At 52.6% G+C, this 24,775-nt stretch overlaps 1 protein-coding gene across 14 annotated transcripts in view; it reads left to right on the top strand.

The window, feature by feature from the left end:
• NOD1 (nucleotide binding oligomerization domain containing 1) overlaps positions 1 to 24,775 on the top strand; it is a 48,045-nt gene that overhangs the window by 625 nt on the left and 22,645 nt on the right. For 6 of the 14 annotated variants that reach the window (XR_016223003.1, XR_016223004.1, XR_016223006.1 and 3 more), the window contains exons 1-4: positions 49 to 185; positions 18,536 to 18,676; positions 22,066 to 22,387; positions 23,944 to 24,118. Coding sequence is in view for 9 of the 14 variants with exons in the window: in XM_008261590.5 (XP_008259812.2) it covers positions 22,187 to 22,387; positions 23,944 to 24,118 (376 nt within the window). In the remaining 5 variants the exon portion in view is untranslated. The other 8 variants (XR_016223005.1, XM_008261592.5, XM_051852873.3 and 5 more) reach the window with 7 other exon arrangements.

Here is a 24,775-nt window from a genome sequence, read left to right as displayed (position 1 = left end):
CCGAGCGCGCCGCCTCGGCCTCTCCCAGGAACGCGCCGGCCTCTGGGGCCCGGCCCCGCCGCCTTCCCCGCCAGTTCCCGTTCCGGGCCGGCCCTGCCCCTGCGGAGCTGCGGGCGCCCGGCGCTCCCGCACGCTGGCCCGGCCTGGCTCCCGGCCGCAGGGAGTTCCTCAGACCTGGCTGCCACGTAAGTGCCGGCGCTGCGGCGGGGGTTGGCGCGGGGAGGCGGGATCTGCGTGCGGCTGGCGGCCACGCTGCCCGGGGACAGGTGCGGGGACAGCTGCGGGACAGGGCCCAGAACCCCCCCCACCCCGGGGTGGGGTGGGGAAGGATGCTTGACGGTGTCAGGCACTCGCTCCCCAGAGCGTTTCAGAACGTTCTTGGAAAAACAAATATTCTTTAAAAATTTATTTCGGTGCAGTTTTTGAAAGCCATGTGTGTTTTTTTTCATAACAACTTTTCGTGAACTTTCTGAAGACTCCTCATGTGCATGAGTCTCAGAAAACTTATTTAGCTCCATCTTCCATGAGCTTCTGGATACCCTCGCCTCACCGGGGGCTAAGGCGGGGTTATAGTGTCCACACGTGGGGCTGACCTGTGGTCAGCTCACACCTTCGTGTCGTTTGCCGCCAAAAATGGGATCTGGAGACCAAGGCGAAGGAAGGGCAGACAGGGGCCTTCACGAAGCCCCGCCTGCTCGGCCTTGGAGCCGGGGTCCCCCCAAGGAGGGAGATGACCATGGGTGTCGGGATCTGCTGTCCCACGTGCCCTAAGAAGCCTGGGCTGTGCACGCGGGCTTTGTGAGAAAGCTAAGGAATACCAGGTTGCCATCCTCTCAGAATGTCCTGCTTGCTCTGTATTTTCAGGCAGGGCCGGGGAAGCCAGTAGATCCCGGCCAGGCCCTGGAAGAAGCCAGCAGGCACCTGGCCAGGGGCCTATGCTCACCTGGGGGCGGGGGAGCGGTCCAGCTGCAGGTAGCTGTGAGCCAGGCAAGCAGTGGGGTTGACAAGGGACCGGTTTCTACTGCTCATGCCAAGCAAATGCAAAGGGCAGATTTTAAACCAAAAGAGGAGCGGGGTGGCTCAGAGGTTCTGAGAAGGTTTGACTTTTGAGGATTTGGTGTCTGTCAAACACGGGTCCGAGTCTCAGCTCTTTTTCCCACCCGTGCAGCGGGGCTGCAACAGCACAGCCACGATGGGGCGGGGATGCTTGTCCAGAAACTGCCTCCCTTGAAGGCCCTTGCCCTGCTCTTTGGCCCTGCTGCTGCCTTCCCCAGGGGAGGCCCCCCGGTTCCTTCCCCTGTGAAGCCGTGGTTTCTTCCCCCTGGGGATGTGGCTGCTCTGATGTGGGAGCTCGTGGCTGATGGCCAGGCCATGGCTCTGGAATCCAGGTTTGTCTGGGCGATGGGGATAGATTTCCTGACCCGAGAAAGCGGCCCTTTATCTTGAGACCTCTGCCCCACCACCATGTCCCCCCCCCCCCCCCATCAGATATGTCCTCCTGGAAAGCTGGGCCGTGGACAGGCTGTCAGAACTGGTGTGGCCACACGTGTGAGGCTCCCCTGCCACCACGCCCTGCTCTTCCTGTTTTGCTCCTGACTCTTGGCCCTGTGACAGCAGCTCTTTCTTCAGTGACCAAGGACAAGGGAGAATCTGGGGGTGGAGGAGCTCAGATCCTGCCAATGGCAATGCCTACATCCCCGCCGGAACCTCCCCAGTTCGTGACAGTCACTTTGGTGGGAGCAGCAGCCCTGTTCCATTTAGACATTAGGAATGTAAATAGTGAGGTCAAGTAGGTATGGGGGTAGGGGGAGTGTATTTATCGTGTATGTGTGATCCCTGGTGTTTTCTTAAACAGAATTACCAAAAGGATTCAATATTTGTTCAATACCCAAGACATAAACTAGGACTTGAAGTTTAAGTTGCTAGTTCCTCATAGGACTCTTTCTTGGGAGACTGAGGCAAGATGGAATTAGAAAAGGTAAAATCTGCATTTGTGCTGAGGCGTTTTGGAAGCTTTCACAAGACCTGAATCCTTTGCAATCCTGGGGAAGTCACTTGCATGTCACTCAGAGGGCCTCCTTCCATCTGTCCCCAAGACCTGAGCTCATTCTAGGAAAACACGGATGCTCACTGAGGGCCAGCTTGACCCTTGTGATGAGAGGTGAGCAGCCATTGCCGTCCCAATTCATTGATGATTCTTGGCCTGTGCTAGAGAATTTGTCAAGGCAAGACTTACTCGCTTGGATTCTTGTTTAAACTCGAGTGTTATCGGGAACCACCACCGGCCACCCCGTGGACAGAGATCACCCCCGTCCTCCCAGCCTCTGGACACCAAGCCAGCTGGGGGAGATCCACTCCAAGGGGATCTTGCTTTGGCCGCTTCATGGGGCAGATTCCCCTGACAAGGGAGGCACTTCTTAGCCAGTCAGTTCTGTCTTCCAGCCCCTTAAAATCAGTAGTTGACTCACTAGTAAGTGGCCACTCTGTAGTTGGTTTCTCTGAGGAGTCATTTTTCTCCACATTATAGAAAACCATGCATTAGTTATTTACTTACATTTATTTCAAAGGCAGAGAGAGAGGGGAGATCTTTCATCTGCTGGTTTACGCCCCAGCCAGGAGCCAGGAACTCAATCCAGGTTTCCCACATGGGTAGCAGGGACTCAATTCTTGAGCCATCACCTGCTGCCTCGCAGGTGGATGTTAGCCAGAAGCTGGAATTGAAAGTGGAGCCAGACTCGGACCCAGGCATTCTGATATGTGTTGTGGACACTCTAGATGGTGTCTTAACTGTGGCACCCAATGCCTGCTCCAGAATATGTCAAGGGCTAATAAATAGAAAAATGTAAAGCACCATGTCAGCCCCAGGTTTCGAGAGAGTAATAATTTTTAAAAATAATATATTTATTCATTTTGAAAGTCAGAGGGAGAAACAGTGAGGGATGGAGAGAGAGAGAGAATGTCTTTCATCCCCTGGTTCACTCCCCAGATGACTGGCGATGACCAGTGCTGAGGCAGGCTGAAGCCAGGAGCCAGGCACTCCATCTGGGTCTTCCACACGTGTGCAGGGGCCCAAGCACTTGGGCCATCTAATGCTTCTTTTTTTTTTTTTTTAATTTTTTTTTGACAGGCAGAGTGGACAGTGAGAGAGAGAGAGAGAAAGGTCTTCCTTTGCCGTTGGTTCACCCTCCAGTGGCCGCTGTGGCCAGTGCGCTGCAGCTGGCGCACCGCGCTGATCCAAAGCCAGGAGCCAGGTGTCTCTCCTGATCTCCCATGGGGTGCAGGGCCCAAGCACTTGGGCCATCCTCCACTGCACTCCCTGGCCACAGCAGAGAGCTGGACTGGAAGAGGAGCAACCGGGACAGAATCCGGTGCCCCGACCGGGACTAGAACTCGGGGTGCCAGTGCCGCAGGCAGAGGATTAGCCTATTGAGCCGGGGCGCCAGCCCATCTTCTGCTTATTTTCTCAGGTGCATTAGCAGGGAGCTTGATCAGAAGTGGAGCAGCTTGGACACAAATCGGCACCCACATGGATGGGATGCCAGCATTGCAGGCAATGGCTTTACCTGCTGTGCCATAATGCTGGTCCCATCAATAGATTAATATTAATAAAACATGGCAATGCACCCCTGATATACGAGGGTACTTCAAAAACCTCATGGAAAAAGTGGAGTTAAAGATAAGTTTATTCTGGTGCAAAAAAATTTTTTAGAAGATTTATTTATTTATTTGAAAGTCAAAGTTACACAGAGAGAGGAGAGACAGAGAGAGAGAGAGAGGTCTTCCGTCCTGTGGTTCACTCCCCAATTGGCTGCAATGGCCAGAGCTGTGCCGATCTGAAGCCAAAGCCAGGAGCTTCTTCCAGGTCTCCCACATGGGTGCAGGGGCCCCATCTGCTGCTGCTTTCCCAGGCCATAGCAGAGAGCTGGATCGGAAGTGGAGCAGCTAGGTCTCGAACCAGTGCCCATATGGGTTGCCGGCATTTCAGGCCAGGGTGTTAACCCATTGTGACACAGCGCTGGCCCCTGCAAAAAAACTTAAGCTCCATGCATAGGTTTTTTTTTTTTTTCCATGAACATTTCGAAGCCACCTCGTGTACTTGTTTCAGAATGTTGCTGTCCCTTTCACTTGTGTTGTTCTGTGGCCGCCACACAGGCTGGGGTCAGAAGACCTGGAGAATGCTGTAGTTCAGGAGGTGCTTTCAGACTGCGTGCAGTGGGGAAGGCAGACGCCGTTGGCTAAGGGAGCGCTTCCCAGCGTGGAACAGCTCTAGGAGATGCTGGCTTACTTGGGAAATATTTATGCTGTTCTAATCCCCCCAAAGATTAAAGGTTTAGTGACTAAACTTCGCGTGCTTTCTGTAAGTGTATTCCTAAATTGCTGTGATCTCCAAACTGAATTTTGGCAGAAGGAACTGTGTGGTAAGCTGGGCTTTTCTCTGGGGATAGCCACCGAGGTGGGGGGCCACTCCTGGCCTCCATCTCACAGAGCCAGTGTTTGCTATTTAACATGCGGTCAGGCAGTTGGTGGTGTCAGGGGGAGATGCGAGGTCTAGGAAATGGGGGAGGGGGGCGACAACCCATGGGGTTTAGGAGTCTGAACCGGATTCCAGCCCGTACCTTGTTCCTAACCTAACTGCATGGCCTTGGCCAAGACACTGACCCTGTCTACCTGAGTCCTCTGTGAGAATACTTTGCCTTGCATGGTGGCTCTGGGCGCTGGATGCGCTTCTCCCCATGAAGTGTGTTACACACCACCTTGCTTTGATGCTTATGGTGGGAACGATTGTGACGCCTTTGGTCCCTTTGCTGGGTGCTTCATCCTCACAGGCCTCAGCTTCTCCATCTGTAAGGGGGGCGACGACTCCTCTCTGGATGGACTGACTTGAGACTTGACACTGACTTGTAGACGCCGAATAACAATGGCAGATGATGGGGCCGGCACTGTGGTGCAGTGAGTTAATGCCCTGGCCTGAAGCACTGGCATCCCATATGGGCGCCAGTTCGAGACCCGGTGGTTCCACTTCCAGTCCAGCTCTCTGCTATGGCCTGGGAAAGCAGTAGAAGATGGCCCAGGTCCTTGGGCCCCTGCACCCACGTGGGAGACCCAGAAGAAGCTCCTGGCTCCTGGCTTCAGACCAGCACAGCTCCAGCTGTTGCTGCCAATTGGGGAGTGAACCAGCGGTTGGAAGACCTCTCTCTCTTTCTCATTCTTTCTCTGTGTAACTCTGACTTTCAAATAAATAAATAAATCTTAAAAAAAATGTCCGATGCTTGCATAGACTTGCCGTGTGCCCCACTGGCCTACGGTCTTCAGGTTTTGTTGTTGTTCTTCAGGTCATTTAATCTTCCCAATGACTCTTATGTGGTTGTTCTCATTTCCCCATTTTGCAGAGGGGACAACTGAGGCTTGACAAGGTTCAATAGCCCTAACTCAGCGAATAGTGAGTGCTGTGCCCTCGACTGGAAGTAGAGTCCTGTTCTTTTATTTTTAAAATTTATCTATTTATTTTTTACTTATTTATTTTTATTTTTATGTATTTCAGAGGAGGAAGAGGAGATGGGGTGTGGGGCAGAGAGATAGAGGCCGGGCTCCCATCTGCTGTTCTCTCCTTAAATGTCCCCAACGACTAGGGCTGGGCCAGGCCTAAGTCAGCAGCCTGTCCAGGTCTTCCATGTGGTGTGCCAGGGCCCCAACTGCTTGAGCCATCACTGTTTCCCCAGGGTGTGCATTAGCAGGAAGCTGGAATCAGGAGACGGAGGAAGGAGCTGAAGCCAGGTCCTCTGATGTGGAAGGCGGGCTTCTTAACTGCTAGTCCGAATGCTCGATCATAAAGCCCTGTTCTTACCTCTGCCCCTACTGCTCAGTGAGTGCCTCACCCTGCCCTCTCCCCCACGCATCTCCCCACACTCATCTCCTGGAGTAGCACACTGGCTTCCTTGTGCCATGTAGGGCCAGATTTCTGTATGCAGGTCTCAGCTTCCAAAGAGCTGTCTGCTTGTGATGTGAAAGTGGGAGCTCCCTCTGCTTTCTCTGCTTCCTCCCAGAACTTGTTTTTATTTTATTTATTTATTTATTTATTTATTTGAAAGAGAGAGAGAGAGAGAGTTACAGATGGAGAGGAGAGACAGAGAGAGAGAGATCTTCCATCCGCTGGTTCACTCCCCAAATGGCTGCCACGGCCAGAGCTAGGCTGATCCGAAGTCAGGAGCCAGGAGCTTCTTCCAAGTCTCCCACCTGGGTACAGGGGCCCAGGGCACTTGGGCTATCTTCCACTGTCTTCCCAGGCTGTAAGCAGAGGACTGGATTGGAAGAGGAGCAGCTGGGACTCGAGCTGGCACCCCATATGAGATGCTGGCACCACAGGCAGAGGCTTAGCCTACTATGCCACTGCACCGGTTCTCCTCCCAGAACTTATAAACCTCAGCGTGGCTTAGATGGTTTGATCTAACATCAACTGAAGAAAATAAAAGGACGGGAGCTCCTGATAATGGTACAGGCTAACGTTCTGAGGGTGGATAATGTTTTCTCTGAGATGAATGATGTCTCAGAGATTGTTAGCTTGGGTGCAGTAAAACATGCCTTCTCCCAGACAGGCATGCCAGGGGTCGGGAACAAAGAAACGGGACCTGGAAGTGCCCAGCATGGGACTCAAGGACTCAAGTGGACAGCGACAGAGCTTAACACAGTATTCCATCAGAGTGCAGTGGCTCCATCTAAGTGCACTGCTGCTGTTGAAACTCCTTACTCATCTTCCCTCCTCTTTACACCCCAGTGGCCGTCGCCTCTGCTGGAGATCTGCCAGTCTTCCCAGAGGCCTGGGTCAGGAGAACTCAGCAGCCAGAAAAAGCATCCTCTCAACTGAGTGACCTGTGGATGCCTTAGCATTGCTGAGAAGGACACAGCAGTTGCCTTTCCGGCCTCCTCAGGGATGGGAAGTGCTTTGCTGGTTCTCCTGCCTGGTATTGAGGGGCTGTTTGCTTGTTCTTCGGGGCTTCTGTTATGCAACACAGTAACTCAACAACTATTATCAAAGTCTTGCTGGGGCCAGGAGTCTCCTACATACTTGGGATATAGCAATGAATGGAACAGACCCAGCCTCTGGTCAAATGGATCTTGCAGGCTTCTGGGGACTCTCAGCTCAGCTGCTATAACAAACTCCTACAGACTGGGTAGCTTGAGCATCTACCATTTGTTTCTTCCAGTTCTAGAGCCTGGAAGTGTGAGATTGAGTTTGGTGAGGACTGTCTTCCTGGTTCACGTATGCAGCCACCTTATTGCTGTGTGCTCATGAGGCAGAGAGAGTGAGAGTCTCTCTCACATCTCTTGTGTAGGGCACTGATCCCATATGGGGCTCCCCCACCCCGACATCCTCCAACCCGGCAGCCCCACCTCCAGATACCGTCATGTTGGGGATTTAAGACCTCAGTCTATGAACTTGTGCTTGGAGGGGAGGGGGCACAAACATTCAGTTTATAGTGGGAGTGGGGTATACATACACAAATAAAAGACAATTGGCAATTGGGGTAAGTGCTGTCACTGAAGCAGCAGATGTACTAGGATTAGGGGGTTCTGGGACGCCTCTCCAGGAAGGAGTCTTTACAACTAGGACTGGGAGTGGAAGAAAGTGATGTCTCATGCCAGTGCAGGGAGCAGCATGATGGATGACCCCGAGGTGGGAAAGAGCTGGGTGTGTGGAATGAGGGAGAAGCTGATGAGTGGCCCGTGCAGGAAGGTACAGAGAGGAGCCCGAGAGTGAGCCAGGCTCAGGCCAAGCACTGCCTCCTGAGCTGGGTGAGGACTTGGAATTTTATTCTAAGGCATGGAAAACTGTTGAGGACCCCCCTTCCCCCTATCATTAGTAATGTGCAAGAAAAAGCTCACTCGTGACCTCTTTGTTAAGCTTTCTCAGCCCTGTCTTGATGTGTGAAACATTCTGAGGACAGAGATTGTAGTTTTCAACTTCCAGAGGAAACACCCAAGGCCCAGAGCAGTGTGGAAGAAATCTGCCCAGCCCACAGCACCTGCTCTACGTTGGATGAGTGCGGGCCTCCCAGGTACACAGCATTCTTCATCAGGAGCCTCAAGGGATGGATATGGGGCCAGTCTAGTCTTTCTTGGCAACCTGGGAGCAGGAACAAAAGACCCCGAAGAGTGAAGGGAGGGTGGCTGTGGTCTCAGGGGCTCGGATCTGCAGGTACAAAATATGCTAGAAGCCCCTGGAGAGGGAAAGAGCCTTGGGCATGTTTTCTTGCTGGTCTGTTCTGCACCGTCAGGCTGTGACCCAGAGGTCTTGAAAGGGGTTCTTCCCTGTTCACCTGGGGAAGACAAGTTCCCCTGTTTAGGAGTTTGCACACTTGGGAGGCACAGGATTTGGTGGCGGTGGGGGTGGGGTGGGGGTGTCTATTTGGAGCTCTCGGCCCAGGAAAAGCTTGCTCCAGAGGGCCATGTTCTTACACGGCCATCAGCTGGCTCCCGGCTGGATGTGCCCTTCCCTCCTCCTGCTCTGAGAAGCTGTCTGCAGGTCACAGAGTGAGAGGGGCTGGTGGCTCAGGCGGATCTTGCCTGGTTGGGCCGGCCTGTGCCATGAGCTGCACCTCACTCTACCAGGATGAGGGCTGCTGTGGCCCCGGGGTGTGCCGGCTTGAAGTGCACCCTGAGACGCTGGCTGAGCTCTGATAGCTGTGTCCCAGCACCCTGCTCACTGGCCAGCAGTGAGCAGAGTGATTGTTTGCTAACAGCCAAACTCGAAGTCCAGCTTCTGCAGTGACTAATATGGGTGTTGTGATGTCATGGAGCACTTTCACTTGAGAAGCCCCAGACACTTACTTTCCAGCAGTAACACGTGTCCTGTGACCCGGCCACTAATGCAGCACGCCAGCTCTCTCACAGTTCCAGGCTCTTCCTACTGAGCTCACACTCAGGTGTGACTCCCAAGTGAAGAGCCCAGTGTTGCCTGTGTTGCTGGCTTCACATGTGAGTGCCAGTTCATTGTGGAGGCTCTGCTTCCCATGTGGCTCCCTACTAATGTGCCTGGGAAGGCAGCTGAAGGTGGCTGAAGTACTTGGGCCCCTGCACCCATGCGGGAGACCCAGATGGAGTTCCAGGCTCCTGACTTTGGCCTGGACTAGCCCCGGCCATTGTGGCCATTTGGGGGGTGAACCAGTGGGACATTGTGGCTACTAGGGAATGAACCAGTGGATAAAAGATCTCTCTCTCTCTCTCTCTCTCTTCTCTCTCTCTCTCTGCCTTTCAAATAGATAACTAAACTTTAAAAAAAAAATCAAAGAGCAGATAAACTCAGGAAAATGTCAGTCAATCATTGTGGGCAGCCTTCCCCTCCAAGGCCCTTTTGGGGGCATGGTCACCAAGCAGAAGGGGTTAGGGAGCTAACAGTTGCAAAGACAGTGCCTTGACACTGAGAGCTGGGACTGAGCTAATCTTTTGGAGACAGCAGCTAATAGTGATGCCTTAGAGCAAGAGCCAGTGTTGGTGATGCAAACCTGAATTCACCCACTAATCCACTTGGTAAGTGACACTCTCTAAGGGAGTGTGTGGATCACGTGAGCACGGGTGGAGCCCTTGCTGTCAGCAGTGCCCTGGACCAGGTCCATTCCTCCTGTGGGTTTTACCCACCTGCTCCCTGTGCTGGACACTCAGTGACTAACGGGATGGACCCCATCCCTCGTAGTGAGTGCTGGGCTCCGAGCGGACCAGAGGGAAGTCCTGGCCAGGCCTCCCGTGTGTGCTTGCTGTATGACCGGTGCTGTTCTCAGCTCGCTAAAGCCTCACAGCCAGCCAGTAAGGCCACTGCAGCTGTTATCGGTATTTTACAGCCATGAAAAGGGACGCGCACATGGTGGCGGTGACTGGACCCAGACAGCCTGGGTGTGTACTTCACTGACTTGTCAGTCAGTGTGAAAGAAGAGGAGACTGCCTCTCCCTCAGAGAGGGGTGGGGGCGAAGGGCCCCAGGATTTCACTGCGGGGAGAGATGGGCTGAGAGGTGGGACCACTGCCCTTTTCCTCCCTCTGGGGGTTGGGGATACTCTCCGCTTCAGAAGAGCTGTTCTGGCCAGAAGAAACCAAAGCAGCACTTGCCTTGGTGCCAGGAGACCTGGGTTCTAGATCTGGTTGTGGCAGACAAATCTGTGTGCTCGCCAGGGCCTTCATTTCCGCCCCTCTCAAATGGGTACATTGGCCAGCGTTCCATTCCACCCCAACATCCAGGGTTCCAGCAGAGTCTGCCCTGGCTCTGTGTGCACTCTGAACAGGGTTTCCTGGGAGATGGTTGACTCTGACACGTGGCTTCCCGAAGGCTTGGGCAGCTGTGAAAGGGTGCTCACTTCCATCGTGTCCCAGCCGATTGCCTCTATTTGCATCCCTTTGTTTATAGGCAGAGTGGCTGCCTGTCTGGGGTTCAGACTACATGAGAGGAAGCACTGGCTGACTTTTCTGGCTTTTATTTATTTATTTATTTTTTTTTTGAGAGATTAATTTCTTTGTTTAAAGGCAGGGGGAGAGAGAGAGAGAGAGAGAGAGAGAGAGAGAGAGAGAGGTATCAGTCTTCCATCTGCAGATTCACTTCCCAAGTGGCCACAACAGCCAGGGCTGGGCCAGTCCAAAGCAAGGAACCTGGAACTCCATCTGGGTCTCCCCCATGGTTGGCAGGGACCCAAGTACATGGACCATCTTCCACTGCTTTCCCAGGTGCATTAGCAGGGAGCTGGATGGGAAGTGGAACAGCTGAGACTTGGACCAGGGCTCACATGGGATGCTGGCGTTGCAGGCAGCTATTTAACCCACTGAGCCACAATGCAGGCCCCTGCTTTGAGTTTCTGAGGGATTAAGAGCTGTCAGATCCCTAAAGCAAATGTTAGTGGAAATTAAAAGCTTCAAATAATTCTTAAGAGTTCGATTCATCTGCTGTTTTCTCTGGAGGGAGCTGTCTGTACTTTTCTAGTGTGTCTGAGGAATCTGAGACTGGCATTATTTGTTGGTTTAAATTCCTGGAGGAATTGAAAACAAAGCAAGAAAAACAAATAGGCAGCAGTGGAAGCAGAGACTTGTGTGGCTTCTGCAGCAGGGGAAGGAGGGCCCAGCTGGAGTGGCCAACATGCATGTGTGTCCTGCTGTGTCTGAGAACAGGCTTGGGGTCAGCCTCCTGGGGGTTCCTCACTCTTGGGGCAACTTGAACAATGGTGGAGCCGTGTCACTCATGGTATCGCTTTGTTCTTGAATGTCCAAAAGGTCACTGGCAACAGACACTGTGTAAGTGTCCTTGTCCCTTGCAAAACCAGCCTTAGGAAGCGGCAGATTACATTCACCACAATGAACCTCGTTCAGGTGAACCCAGAGACAGTGCTCAGTGTTCGTGGGTTTGTGGGAGGTCTTCAGGCTAAGCTGAGGATTACAACCAGGTGGGTGGAGCCTGTTCTAGTGGACATGGTGCAATCTGAGGTTGGGTGAATGGTGGCTTCACTGTACCTTATTTTAATTCCATAAATAAGTATCCGTGTACTGTGCCTCCGTGCATGACTGTAGTGGACAGAATGTTTGGAAAGCCTGTGTTGTGTACAGCAGGCTCTGGCGTTGCTGGAGATGGTGTTTGCTGGACTTTAGTATCAGGTGTGCTTTTCTCGGGAGGGGGGAGAGAATCTAAAAGGTTTCCTTGGTAACGACAGCCATTTAGGTAGGGAGCGGACACTGGGCGGGAGAGGGCAGGGGCACTTCAGCATCGTCCATCTGCTGTGAGAATTGAAAGTGAAAGCGTGTCTTTGGGTTAGAAGGTCACAAGGCAGTGGAGCTGACCATTTAGTGTTCCGAGGTTTGTGTTACAGGAAAAGAAGGGGAATTGCAACACAGAGGAAACGGTGACATGCGTGGGAGTCGTGGAACAATCTTCACTGGGGTGTTGCCTGACGTCCTGGGGTTTTTAAAGAAAAAACCCAGTTGTGGGTTTTTGGTTTTTTGGCATTTCAGCTTTTTCTTTTACTCTGTCCTATATTTTTTTTCAGGGATTGATTTTTCACTTTAGACTCCTCATTTCAAAAGCAAGTCATGAGTTGATGGCCTCCTACTAAAAAGTGAAGCTGTTCCCATCATGTGTACTGTGATGCTCCAGCAGCCCAGGACGGGCCTCCCGTGTGCTTGCAGGTGCCCAGGGAGCGTGTTTGTTTTGAATGAACCCCCGGTCAATGGGCTCTGAGCATTTCCCTTCCACGGGTTGGAAATCAGAGGCAGAGCTGAGAGCCGAGGTCCCTGGGAATGAGGTCATTGCAGAGAATGTCCCCTGGCCTGCCTGAGGTACGCACCCATGATTAAAGGTGCTCTAACATCATCTTTCTTTATGCAAGTGTGGCTTCCTGTAGAAAGGTGATGCTGGCAGAAACGATGACTGTGGACTGGGCTGAGACGGCCGTGGTTCTGGTGTGGGGACAAGTGGGGGGGATGACGCCACCAAACCTGGCTCCCCAGCTTGCACAGGTGGAAACTAGGTGGGCCTGTGGGTCTCCCAGCTGTGTGTCTCTCTGCCTTGTTTCCTTTTTAGGACGTTAATATCTTCTTGTATGGATTGCTTCTAAGTTTGGAGTCGACAGAGAATGTTGCCATATGTTAATTTATTTTAAATCATAATTCCATAAATAGCTAGTTTTGCAGTCCCTGAAAAACAAATGGTAGTGACTTGTCTTTGCTGAGAGGGGTCCCTGAACGTGAGGGGTGTCAGCTGTCGAAAGTCCTGACTGGTGGAGGGGGCGTGAGGAGCTTCCAGGCGCAGACACCCTAATCCTCTGAGCCGTGCCTCCCACCGTCTGGCCTCACCCAGCTCACCTCCATGGGCCCCGGTCTCCTCATGTACTCAGGGTCTTCCTTCCTCCCTCCCTCCCTCCCTCCCTCCCTCCCTTCCTCCCTTCCTTTCTTTTGAAAGGCAGAGTAGACAGTGAGAGAGAGAGAGAGACAGAGAGAAAGGTCTTTCTTTTCCATTGGTTTACCCTCCAATGGCCGCTGCGGCCGGCGCACTGCGGCCGGCGCACCGTGATGATCTGAGGCCAGGAGCCAGGTACTTCTCCTGGTCTCCCATGCGGGTGCAGGGCCCAAGCACTTGGGCCATCCTCCACTGCACTCCCGGGCCACAGCAGAGAGCTGGACTGGAAGAGGGGCAACCGGGACAGAATCCGGCGCCCCGACCGGGACTAGAACCCCGGGGTGCCGGCGCCGCAGGTGGAGGATTAGCCTAGTGAGCCGTGGCACCGGCCTGCGTTCCTTTCTTTCTAAAGATTTATTTATTTATTTATTTGTTTGAAATGCAGAGTGTCAAAAGAAAGGGAGAGATGCAGAGATCTTCCATCCACTGGTTCACTCCCCAGATGCCTGCAATGGCTGGGACTAGGTCAGGCCAAAGCCAGGTGGTGTGCAGGATCCCAAGCTCTTGAGCCATCTTCCATTGCTTTCCCAGGCACATTAGCAGGGAACTGAATTGGAAGTGGAGCAGCCAGGACAGGAACCTGAATGCCAGCCCTGAATGCTTTTCTTACCCACACTTTTACTGCACCAGTTAAATTCTAGGGCTGGGCCATGCTCCAGTACCAGCTGACCGGCAGTCTCAGTTGCTCAAACAACCAAAGCGTCCCTCTCGTTCTTGCTGTATGTGCAGGGGAGTTGGCAGAGGGCAACCGCATCCTGAAGGGTGCTGATCCACAGCGCCAGAGAAAGGGGAGCTGTGCCCTGACAGTTCTGCACTGAAGCCTAAAGTAGCTCCTTCCATGTGCCCATACTCTGTGAGTCAAAGCAGTGAACTTTAAGAGGGTGGGGAGGCTTCTGCTTAGAAACTCACCTTTCAGGAAATGAAGAGTTTGGGGAGGGAGGGTCAGGACAGGAGCAGGACTGCACCAGATTCCCTGTCACCAGAGCCAGGGGACCTGACCTTGCTTTTACATTTGGACTTGTTTCCAGTCTGTGTGCAGAAAGTATCAACTGCAGAATTACTTGTGAAGTGGTCTGAGTACAGAGAGCTCATTGTTTAAAAAAACAAAAAAATTTAAAAAAAAAACACTTTGAGGGATAGGCATTTGGCACAGCAGTTAAGATGCTGCTGAGGGCGCCCACATCCCAGCATTGCAGTTCCTGGATTCAAGTCCCGGCCCTGCTTCCAAGTGCAGCCTCCTTGGAACGCAGACCACGGGAGGCAGCAGTGCTGGATCAAGTATGTGAGTCCCTGCCACCCACGTGGAAGACCTGGATCGGGTTCTGGGCTCCCAAGTTGGGCCTGGCCCAGCCCTGGCTATTGAAGGCTTTTGGGAAGTGAACGAGGAGTTGGAGGATACATCCTCTGGCAGAACTAATGACTGTGGGCTGGGCTGTATCTGCACATCAAATAAATAAAGATCTAAAAAATAATAATAATAACCTTTGGGTTGTAGCTCTGAGTTAGCATGTGTTCCATTGCTGGAGAAAGCTTTACAAAGTAGGCCTCAGATGTGTAGGAATCCTGTCTGGTGGTATTGCAACATGAGCTGGCCGAAAGCTGTGCCATTTATTTTGAAATACACATATGTTAAAAAGGAGCAAGTGAGGATTCCCAGAAACTGGGCGTCTAAGAAAAGAGAATTCACAAGGCCAGCGTGGCTGCCGGGAAATCATCTTCTGGAGGTTTCTTGTTCTCGCCAAGCCCTTGTCAGTTGGGATGGAGGCCAACCGTGTCTGTTGGTCCAGGGGGAGGCGTTCAGAGGCACGCTGCCCGCGGAGTGACCTCTGTGCTCAGTGCTGCTGGATGGCTGCACAGAGCGGAGCTCCTGCTGAGTGGACGGTGCGGGCCAGGCTGCGGTTCTCTCTGTTGATGGAGGTGTGTGGCTGGGAGGCTGTGGAGCTATCTCCTGCAGCAGCGGGTGGCCCCGGTCCCCTACTCATGTGCTGTGGCTTCTTGGGATGCAGCTCTCTCACAGTCTCAACTAGATTGTGGCAACTGGAGCCCAAGGAGGGCCGTGCCACACGCTTACCACCTTGCTGCTTCCTCTTTCTGGGTCTGTCTGCCCTGCCTGGTCGGCCGTGAACTCTGAGAGGGCAGAGAGCTAGTGTCTTACAACAACCCTCGGAGGCAGGGAGTCTCACCGTGGGGCACTGGAGGCGCAGAGAGGCTCAGCCGCTCACACGTGGCCATCCTGCCACTAAACTCCAGAAACACAGGTCCCTCGGCCTGCCCCTGCTCCCTGCAGTCTGACGGTCAGTGGCAAAGAGGTTCACACTCAGCCAGGGGCAGCTGCAGAGGCCGCATGATCAACCTTGTGTCCTCCGCCTCTCAGCGCGTTACTGGGACGTGATCATGCAGCGTGGCAGCTGGGTGGAGGCTGCTGGCTGCGCACATTGGCTGCACCTGCTCAGGCCGGCAGGGCCAGGCCAAGGCCAGGGTTTCTTTGGGCACCTGTGTTGAGCCTCTCTCTGGTACGTGGACTTTCTCCAGGGCAAAGCTTTTACCACAGTTCTTCGTCTTCTTTACAAAAGGAAACAAGGCAAAGCGAAGCATTCTGATTTCCAGAAGCCCAGGCAGTCAGGAACCAGCTTCTGTAGCTCAAAAGAGGAAATTTGAGATCCTGGTAAGCCCCGGACAAAAAACCAGCATGCTGTCAAACAGGCCGAAACAGGCACAATATGACATAGGCCCCAGGAAAGGAAGTACTGCCTGAGTCAGTAGTGGGTGATAGGGGACTTGACTTTCTTCCTAAACTGTTTTGTTTTGCATTCCCCTCCATTTTCCACTGTTACCAGGTGGTGTTTTTATACTTAGTTAGGGACAAAGTTATTAAGCATGGAAAGGTTCCCCTGGCACAGTGGAAAGGACGGAAGAGAGCCTGGGTTAACCCCCCTCCCCGCCCCGTGAAACGTGACATTGAATGTGTGTATCTGTGGTCTCTGCGGGGCCTCCCCGGGATTGGGACAGAAACAGGAAGTTAGTCTCCGCCCAAGAGTTCCTTCCAAGTTAATCATTTCTCTCATGAGTCTCAGTGACCTGGGAATGTGCCATGACACTGCAGCCTGACAGCGGGTCAGCTGCAGAGTCCCCCGCCCTGAGCCACGCTAGGCTGAGCCCAGGGACCCCCTAGCCTTCCCCAGAAATCTGGGCCGACACTGGCCTCCCTCCATTCAAGGGCTTCCGCGTTGATCTCGTGTACAAAATTGTGGCTTTGTTTTAGATAATTTGGAATCTGCTCCCACTAAAATGAAAGAAATATCGATCTGTAATTTCACCACCCAGAAATAATCCCAGTTAATATGAATTTCCTTTTGATCTTTCTTTCTTAGTGTGTATGTGTATTTATATGACCATGCAAAAAGCATGAAGATGTCAGATACATGTATAGAAGGCTACACATTTTTGTGGCTTCTTTAGTTGCATTCCACAGATTTTGCTCTCTTAGCACGCAATTCGACATACTTTCTAATTTCCATTTCTACTTCTTTGCCTCTGAACTTGGGGATTTTCTAGATGCCTTTTGCTTAGGGATTTCAACCTAATTCGGCTGCCATCAGAGAGCAGAGTTACAGTGATTTGAGTCCTTTGAAGCTTGTTAAGAACCTGTGTTTGGCCTGGAATAGGGTCAGTGGTGACAGATTCCGCACGTGCATTTCCTGCGCCCTGCATTCCGTGCCTGTGGAGCCTGGTGTGCCAGTGAGGATAAACTTGCAGGTCAATTTGCTCAGATCCTCCACATTCTGGCTGTTTTGTTACTGTTTGTTGTTTCACGTGCCTTTTCCGTTATTTGGAGAAGTCTGTTAAAGTGCCTTCCTGTGACTGTGGGTTTGTCTGTTTCTCCTTTTACTGTTGTCAGTTTTTTGCTTTATATATTTTAATATGTTGTTATTGGATGCATACCAGTCAATGTTTTTGAATCATCCTGGAGAACTGGTCATCATGTCATTAGGATACTTTCCTCTATCTGCAGGAACATTCTTCCTTTAAAGTCAGCTTGAGGGGGCTGGCGCTGTGGCATAGCAGGTAAAGCCACCTCCTGCAGTGCTGGCATCCCATATGGGTGCCAGTTCAGTTCCCCACTGCTCCACTTCTGATCCAGCTCTCTGCTATAGCCTGGGAAATCAGTAGAAGATGGCCCAAGTTTTTGGATCCCTGTACCCACATTGGAGACCCGGAAGAAGCTCCATGCTTCTGGCTTCAGATTGGCTGAGCTCTGGCCGTTGTGGCCATTTGGGGAGTGAACCAGCAGTTGGAAGACACCACCCCCTCACCCCCGCCACTGCCTCTGCCTCTCTGTAACTGTGCCTTTCAAATAAATAAATCTTAAAAAAAAAAAGTCCATTTGAATTTCAGTGTGTTGTACCAGATTTCTTTTCATTATTGTAGACATAACATTTTTTCTCCTTTTTGAAAAAAAGATATTTATTTATTTGAAAGGCAGAGTGACAGAAAGAGGGAGAGAGATTGATCATCCATCCACTGATTCAGTCCCCAGATGACTGCAAGAGGAAGGGCCAGGCCTGCAGTGCCGAATGGCCCCTGGGATTCTCCGGCTCCTTGGGAGCAGATCGGAAAGCCAGGAGGCCAGGGAGTGCGTGGGGGGCGCCCACCTCACCCCAGGTCCCTCGGGGGACCCTCCTTGCCAGCAGGCTCTTCCCACCTGCCTTTGCCTCAAGAGACAGCTTTGGGTGGTGGACTCAGGCTGCCTGGGTCTTTGTGGCTTCACCTGTCCATGTGGCGGGTGCTGGTCCACCATTCACCCCGCGGGGGTCTTGCCTCCTGGCCACCTCCATGGGCCTGGTTGTCCCTTAGGAGCTTTCCTGGGGCTGCACAGCACTGGCCCGGAGGAGCCCCTCCCACTTGGGAAGGCTCAGCTCCCAGAATCCTGGCCCAGGCCCAGCCTTGTCTTCCCTTTCCCTTTCCTTTTCCCTTCCCCAGCCAGACCCACCCTGTACCAGCTTTCGGCTGGGAGGTGCCTGGCTTCCTGGAGTTTCTGGGCAAGCTGCATGCTTTGAGTTTCCCTGCAGTGCCCTGTGCTCCGGATTTGCTCCGCCCTTGGCTTCTGCTGGCCAGGGCAGCCTTCAGTTTCTTTGCTTCCCTTTCCAACACCTCTACCTTGTTCATTTCTGACTGCATTGAGCTAGCTCTTTGCTCTAGGTAAAATCTCGGGCCGGGGCGGTGCATGGCACAGCAGGTAACACACCGCTTAGGGTGCCCGCATCCCGAATCAGTCCCAGTCTAGCTTTGGCACCTTGGGAGACAGGAGATGGTGGCTCAACGCTGAGTCCCTGCTTCTCACTTGAGAGACTGATGGAGTGCCAAGCTCCTGGCTTCCTTCAGCTTGCCCCAGGCCTGGCTGTTATGGGCCGTTGGGGAGCAAACCAGCAGATGGAAGATCTCTCTTTCTCTTTCTTTCTCTGCCTTTGTGTCTGTCTGTCTCTCCCTCTCTGTGTCTCTGATGTTCAGAAATAAATAAATAAATAAAAATGTAAATCCCCACGCCAGGCTCTGGAAGTTACGGGACAGCAGCCCCCTTGCCAGGCGCTGACGTGTCATCTATCACTTTGTGTAGGTGGCCACGTTTCAGGAGACTTCCCCTAAGTCTCCACCCTTGATGGCAAGAGCTGGAGATGCCCGTGGCGATGGCCGGAACAGCGCAGGAAGACCTGCCACCGTGCTTGTGGGAGCCCCAGGCACACACGAGACCCAGGCGGTGAGTAAAACAGACCCTCTTGGTGGAGGGACGAGGACTGGAGGATCTGGAGGGGATGGGGGAGGGGCGGCTGTGTGACTCCCCCTGCTCCCTGCCTTGCAGAGACGGAGCACAGCATAGAAACACTGACTCACTGTGAAGGTCATTTCCTCTTCAGTTTTCTGGGTCGTAATCATCTTAAAGGGCAAGCATCAGCTCTGTGCCACGACAGTCTCAAAGCCCAGTGCGCTGCAGGCACACAGCACCCTTGTCCTATTTCCGGTGAATGTGTTTTGGTGTGACTTTCCATTTATTGCCTGTGATATCTTTCCCATTTCTAATGGTGACATAAACTTTCCTTTAGTATATTTTTGAAGACTCAGTTTACAGCAGCAAAGTTAAGCAAATAAAAACGCACTTGAGGGTAGGATTCAATTATGGCAACAACAGTAACAAAACTGACTGTGGTGGTGCCGGAATGACTGTCCTTCGAAGAGGAGGTACAGAGAGGACCTGGCACCCTGGAGTTGTGGATTTCAAGACCCTCCTCTTGCCAGTCCCATTCATGCATTCCCCACTGGTGGAATCATATTCTCCAAACACCTCTGTTTCAATTTTGCAGATTCTGAAATGAAACTGAAGACTTAAGGAGAGAATGTTGTTGTTTTAAAATATTCTGGCATCCTTTAAAGAATGATGTCAGAAACTTTTTTTTTTTTTTTTTTTTTTTGACAGGCAGAGTGGACAGTGAGAGAGAGAGACAGACAGAGAGAAAGGTCTTCCTTTGCCGTTGGTTCATCCTCCAATGGCCGCCGCGGCTGGCGCACCGCGCTGATCTGAAGGCAGGAGCCAGGTACTTCTCCTGGTCTCCCATGGGGTGCAGGGCCCAAGCACCTGGGCCATCCTCCACTGCACTCCCGGGCCACAGCAGAGAGCTGGCCTGGAAGAGGGCAACCAGGACAGAATCCAGCGCCCCGACCAGGACTAGAACCCGGTGTGCCGGCGCCGCTAGGCGGAGGATTAGCCTAGTGAGCCGCGGCGCCGGCAGAAACTTAAATAGGTATTGTTAACCACTAATTCAGACTTCCTGGCATCAACTGCTGTGCCTTAGAGGAATCAGTTTTCCAAAGTGACAGTGATCTCCTTAAAGAGAGATCGTAGAACTGACCACGACAGAAGCCTGAGTGGTACAATAGTGGTACAGTAGTGGTACAGTAGTGACTAATCAATCATTTTCATCTCTTAAAAACGTTTATTTATTAATATATTTAAGAGAGAGAGAGAGAGAGAGCGCACTCCCACCCACTGGTTCACTCTCTAAGAGCCCACCACAGCCAAAGCCAGGAGCCAGGAACTCAATCCAGATCTCCCATGTGGATGTCTCAAGGGCGCAACCACTTGAGCCATCACCTGCTGCCTCTCACAGTGCACAGTAGCAGGAGGCTGGAATAGAGAGCCAAACCAGCAGTCAAACCCAGGCACGCTGACACAAGACTCAAGCCTTCTAAACTGGTGGCTTAACCATGCATCAAGCGCTCACTCCCATTGTCATCTCGTTAGATGTTTTTTTGAAAGATCTATGTATGTATTTACATGAAAGGCAGAGTGACACAGAGAAATATCTTCCATCAGCTGGTTCTTTCCCTAAGTACCCACAACAGCTGGGGCTCGTCTAAGCTGAAGCCAGGTGCCTGGAACTCCATCCTGGTCTCACATGTGTGTGCCAAGGGACAAAATACTTGAATCTGCTGCTGCTTTCTCAGGCACATGAGCAGGGAATTGGATGGTAAGCGAAGCAGCAGGCACTGTAACCAGCACTTACATGGGATGTTGGCATTGCAAGCAATGGCTTAACCTACTGCACCACAATGCCAGCCTCTCTCTTACTTATTTTTGATGAGGATCTCTCACCCTTCTGGGGCTTAGAATGTTACATTGTGCTGGCACTTGCTCAATTACTTGGGTTATTGTGTGGGGTCCAGCCAAGAATCTCTATAAAGCCTAGTGTGCAGCAATTTGGTAGATTTTAAAAAAAGTGGAGGGTGGGGATAGAGGTGTGTCTGAGAACAGGAAGGTCACCTGTGATTTGCTAAAGAAAAATCTGAGACCCCTGGACTTAAATGTTAACAGGCCTGGGTTTCTGAGACACATTAAACACTGACAAGTGTCCGGAGGTCTATGGAATCCTTTTTTTTTTTTTTTTTTTTTTTTTTTTTGAGCCCAACAACAGCAAACAATTTTAAGTATCTCTGAAGTGTGTGTCTTCCTGGCCAGGCAGAGGACAAGGTGGGAAGTTCAAGGCCTTTCCAGTTCCACAAGGATGACTGGAGAGGTTGCCAGAGTAACCAGAAGGCATGGCAGTACAGTCTAGAGAGAGCGCAGAGGAACGCAGAAACGTTTAGTACCCAAAGAAAGCAACTCAGACCCCTGTTCCCATCCAGACAAGATGAGCAGCAGGTGCAGCAGGTGTCCCAGGGCTCCAGGGAGGTGCCCCTCCTGCCAGCCCTTTCCTCTCACCTGCTGCGCCCTGGCCACACTGGCCATTGCTTCTCCTTCATTCCCCAACGATGCCTGCATAGCACAGACTTGGGGGAGTGTGTGAGGATAGTGGGGGGATGGGAGGATCCCACTTCCTTGACTCTGGCTGCCACAGGCAGCTTCATACTGGCTGGTTCTCTCCCTTGCTCATTTTGTGCTCAAATCCCTTTTCTTCCCCCTCTGCTCCCAATTCCAAGCCCACTCCCTACTTGGGGGCTACAGAAACCCCCAATACCAGTTAAGTTTTCCTTCTGTAATTCCAGTCTAGGATCAAGGCACACACTTTTGCTTTAAATAAATACTGGGACCAGCATTGTGGCAGGTTTAGCCACTGCCTGCAGTGCCTGCATCCCACATGAAGCCAGTTGGAGTCTTGGCTCCTTCACTTCTGATCCAGCTCCCTGCTAATGGCCTGGCAAAAGCAGCAGAAAATGGCCCAAGAGCATGGGCTCCTGGCATCTTTGTGGGAGGCCCAGATTGAGTTCCTGGTTCCTCGCTTCAGCCTGGCCCAGTCCTGGCTGTCGCCGCTATTTGGGGAGTAAACTAGCAGATGGAAGATTTATCACTCTTGCTCTCTCTCTTCCCCCCACCTCATAACTCCGTCTTTCAAATATAAATAAATCTTGAAAAGAAAATGCTAAGCTTTGTTAAACAAAAGTTTTGGTTACCTATGATCACCTGCCCTAGCAGTGTAACCCATTAGCAGAAACAATTATGATTTTTTTTTGTATAATGCATCTCAGATAAAATTCTTAAATATGGCTCTCTGTGTCCTAAACAGAGGAACCCAGGTCCAGTGGGCAGTGGTGGCGGGGGTGTGGTAGGTGGGAGAGTCCTTCCATGTCACTTGCTCTGTGGATTTATCTCTTCAGAGACTACACTGAGAGCCTGGGACCCCGGAGGACTGGCCTTGAATCCTGATTGCCTTGCCCTGCGGAAGACGCATGCAGCCGAAGATGAATTCAGGAGAAGTAGCTGCTTGCTGCTCTAACTATGGAAAAGCAGGGCCACAGTGAGATGGAAATAACCCTGTCCGATTCTCGTTCCCACGTCAAGCTGCTGAAAATCCACCGGGAACTTCTGGTCACCCACATCCATAACACCCAGTGTCTGGTGGACAACTTACTGAAGAACGACTACTTCTCCACGGAAGATGCAGAGATTGTGTGCGCCTGCCCCACGCAGCCCGACAAGGTGCTGCCTGCCGTCCAAGCTGGACGAGGCCACTCCCTGCTGACCTGAGAGAAGGGGAGGGGGGTTTGAGTACCATGGGCAGAGTTTCTCACCGGGGTCCTGACAGCTCGTAAGGCCCAAGTTACCAGGTTATTACAGCCAAGTTCTAGTCCTTCAAAAAGTGTAGTGAGCCGTGGAATTAAGAGAAGTTTATTTTGGTGAAAAAAAAAAAAAAAAGAAAGAAATCCATTCTTATGCAGGATCTTCAAAAAGTTTATAGAAGGAGGGCCGGTGTTGTGGCTCAGTAGGTAAAGCTGCTGCCTCTTATGCCGGCATCCCATATGGGCGCTGGTGCCAGTCCTGGCAGCTCCACTTCTGATCCAGCTCCCTGCCAATGGCCTGGGTAAAGCAGCAGAGAATGACCCAAGTACCTGGACCCCTGGACCCACGGGGGAGACCCAGATGAAGCTCCTGGCTCCTGGTTTCAGCCTGGCCCCGCCCTAGCCATTGGGGCCATCTGGCAAGTGAACCAGCAGCAAATGGAAAATATCTGTCTCTCCCTTTCTCTCTGTAACTCAGAGAGAGGCAGAGGGAGGGAGGGAGGGAGAGAGAGAGAGAGAGAGAGGTCTTCCTTCTGCTGGTTCACTCCCCAGATGGCTGCAACAGCTGGAGCTGCGCCGATCCAAAGCCAGGAGCCTCTTCCGGGTCTCCCACGTGGGCACAGGGGCCCAAGGATTTGGGCCATCTTCTACTGCTTTCCCAGGCCATAGCAGAGAGCTGGATTGGAAGTAGAGCATCCGGGCTCAAACCAGCACCCAATGGGATGCCGGCACTGCATTTTATTTTTTAATTTCCATTTTCTGTGAACTTTTTGAAGTTGCCCCTTCCCCTCTGCTGTATCTGTGTCCAGAGCCAGCTCTGTGCTCTCAGCTGTCACTGCTCACAGCTTGTTTTAGAAGCTAAGAGTCGTCAGGAAGAAGCAGACAGACCCAGAACACCGGCCAGGGGCGTGTGTTCCGGGTCTCTGGACTTGGAGGGCTGGCCGGGCTGCGGGTTCAGGAGTGGGTGCCTGCCAGGCAGGGTGGGTCTGCAGCAAAGGGAGCCTTCGGAGGGCTCCCCTGGGGCAGAGCCGGGAGGCCCCGGAACAGTCTCCGCAGCAAGCCCAGGCACACACTCGTGTGCTGTGCTCTCCTCTCTTGACTTTTTTTCCTTGAGTTTTTAAAGCAGAAAAAGCCACTGTGAAGGGGGCGCAGTCCTCGTCCCCAGGGGTTCAGAGGGGCTGGGAGGCAGCAGGCGGAGGAGGAATTCCACGGGTGGACAGGGCTCTTGGGGTGGGTCTTAGACTCACAGAAACCCTTGCTGTCCTCGAGCTGTGTGGGTTTATTTCTTGCTTGGGGTAGGAGTGGATAGGGCCCCCGTCTCTCAGATTCTAGGCCTCCCTCGTGTCAAGTCTCACGCGGCCTGCATAGCTGCTGTCTGTGGGAAGAGCTGGGGGCCCTGCCCTGAGCCTGGGGGTCTTCCTGGCAGGAGGACATCATTTGTGCGAGCCCCTGCCCTCCTGTTTGTGTCGTCACTAGGTTCGCAAAATCCTGGACCTGGTGCAGAGCAAGGGCGAGGAGGTGTCGGAGTTCTTCCTGTACGTCTTGCAGCAGCTCACAGATGCTTACGTGGACCTCAGGCCGTGGCTGTCGGACGTGGGCTTCATCCCTTCCCCGCTCATTCAGAGCAAAGCCATTGTCAACACCGACCCAGGTACAAGTCAGCGCCAGGGGTCCAAGCACGGGGCCGGGGCCTCCATCACAGCCAGGCCTGTGTTCAGCTTCAGCAGGCAGCCAGGTGCTGTTTTGATTTTAGAAAGAAAAGCTGGTCCCTGTCCCCCAAGCACAGCACAGGTGACAGCAGCTGAACTGACCACAGGTTGGGGCTTTGCCTCGCTCAGGCGCCCCTGAAAGTGTGGGAATGGTGTGCTCTGGGCTTGGTGTACTCTCTGGGCTGACATTTTAAAGGCTGCCTACATTCAAGGGTGCTTGCTTGCTTGCTTTTTTTTTTTTTTTTTTTTTTTTGACAGGCAGAGTGGACAGTGAGAGAGAGAGACAGAGAGAAAGGTCTTCCTTTTGCCGTTGGTTCACCCTCCATTGGCTGCCATGGCCAGTGTGCTGCGGCCTGCGCACCACGCTGATCCGAAGCCAGGAGCCAGGTACTTATCCTGGTCTCCCATGGGGTGCAGGGCCCGAGCACTTGGGCCATCCTCCACTGCACTCCCAGGCCACAGCAGAGAGCTGGCCTGGAAGAGGGGCAACTGGGACAGAATCCGGCGCCCCGACCGGAACTAGAACCCTGTGTGCCAGCGCCGCAGGTGGAGGATTAGCCTAGTGATCCACGGCACCGGCCCAAGGGTGCTTTCTAAAA

The sequence above is a fragment of the Oryctolagus cuniculus genome, chromosome 16 (assembly GCF_051225735.1).
Source record: "Oryctolagus cuniculus isolate XC-2025 breed Fujian yellow rabbit chromosome 16, ASM5122573v1, whole genome shotgun sequence".
Lineage (NCBI taxonomy): Eukaryota > Metazoa > Chordata > Mammalia > Lagomorpha > Leporidae > Oryctolagus > Oryctolagus cuniculus.
The sequence above is the reverse complement of the archived record's forward strand: the minus strand, read 5'-3'. Positions and strand labels throughout refer to the sequence as shown.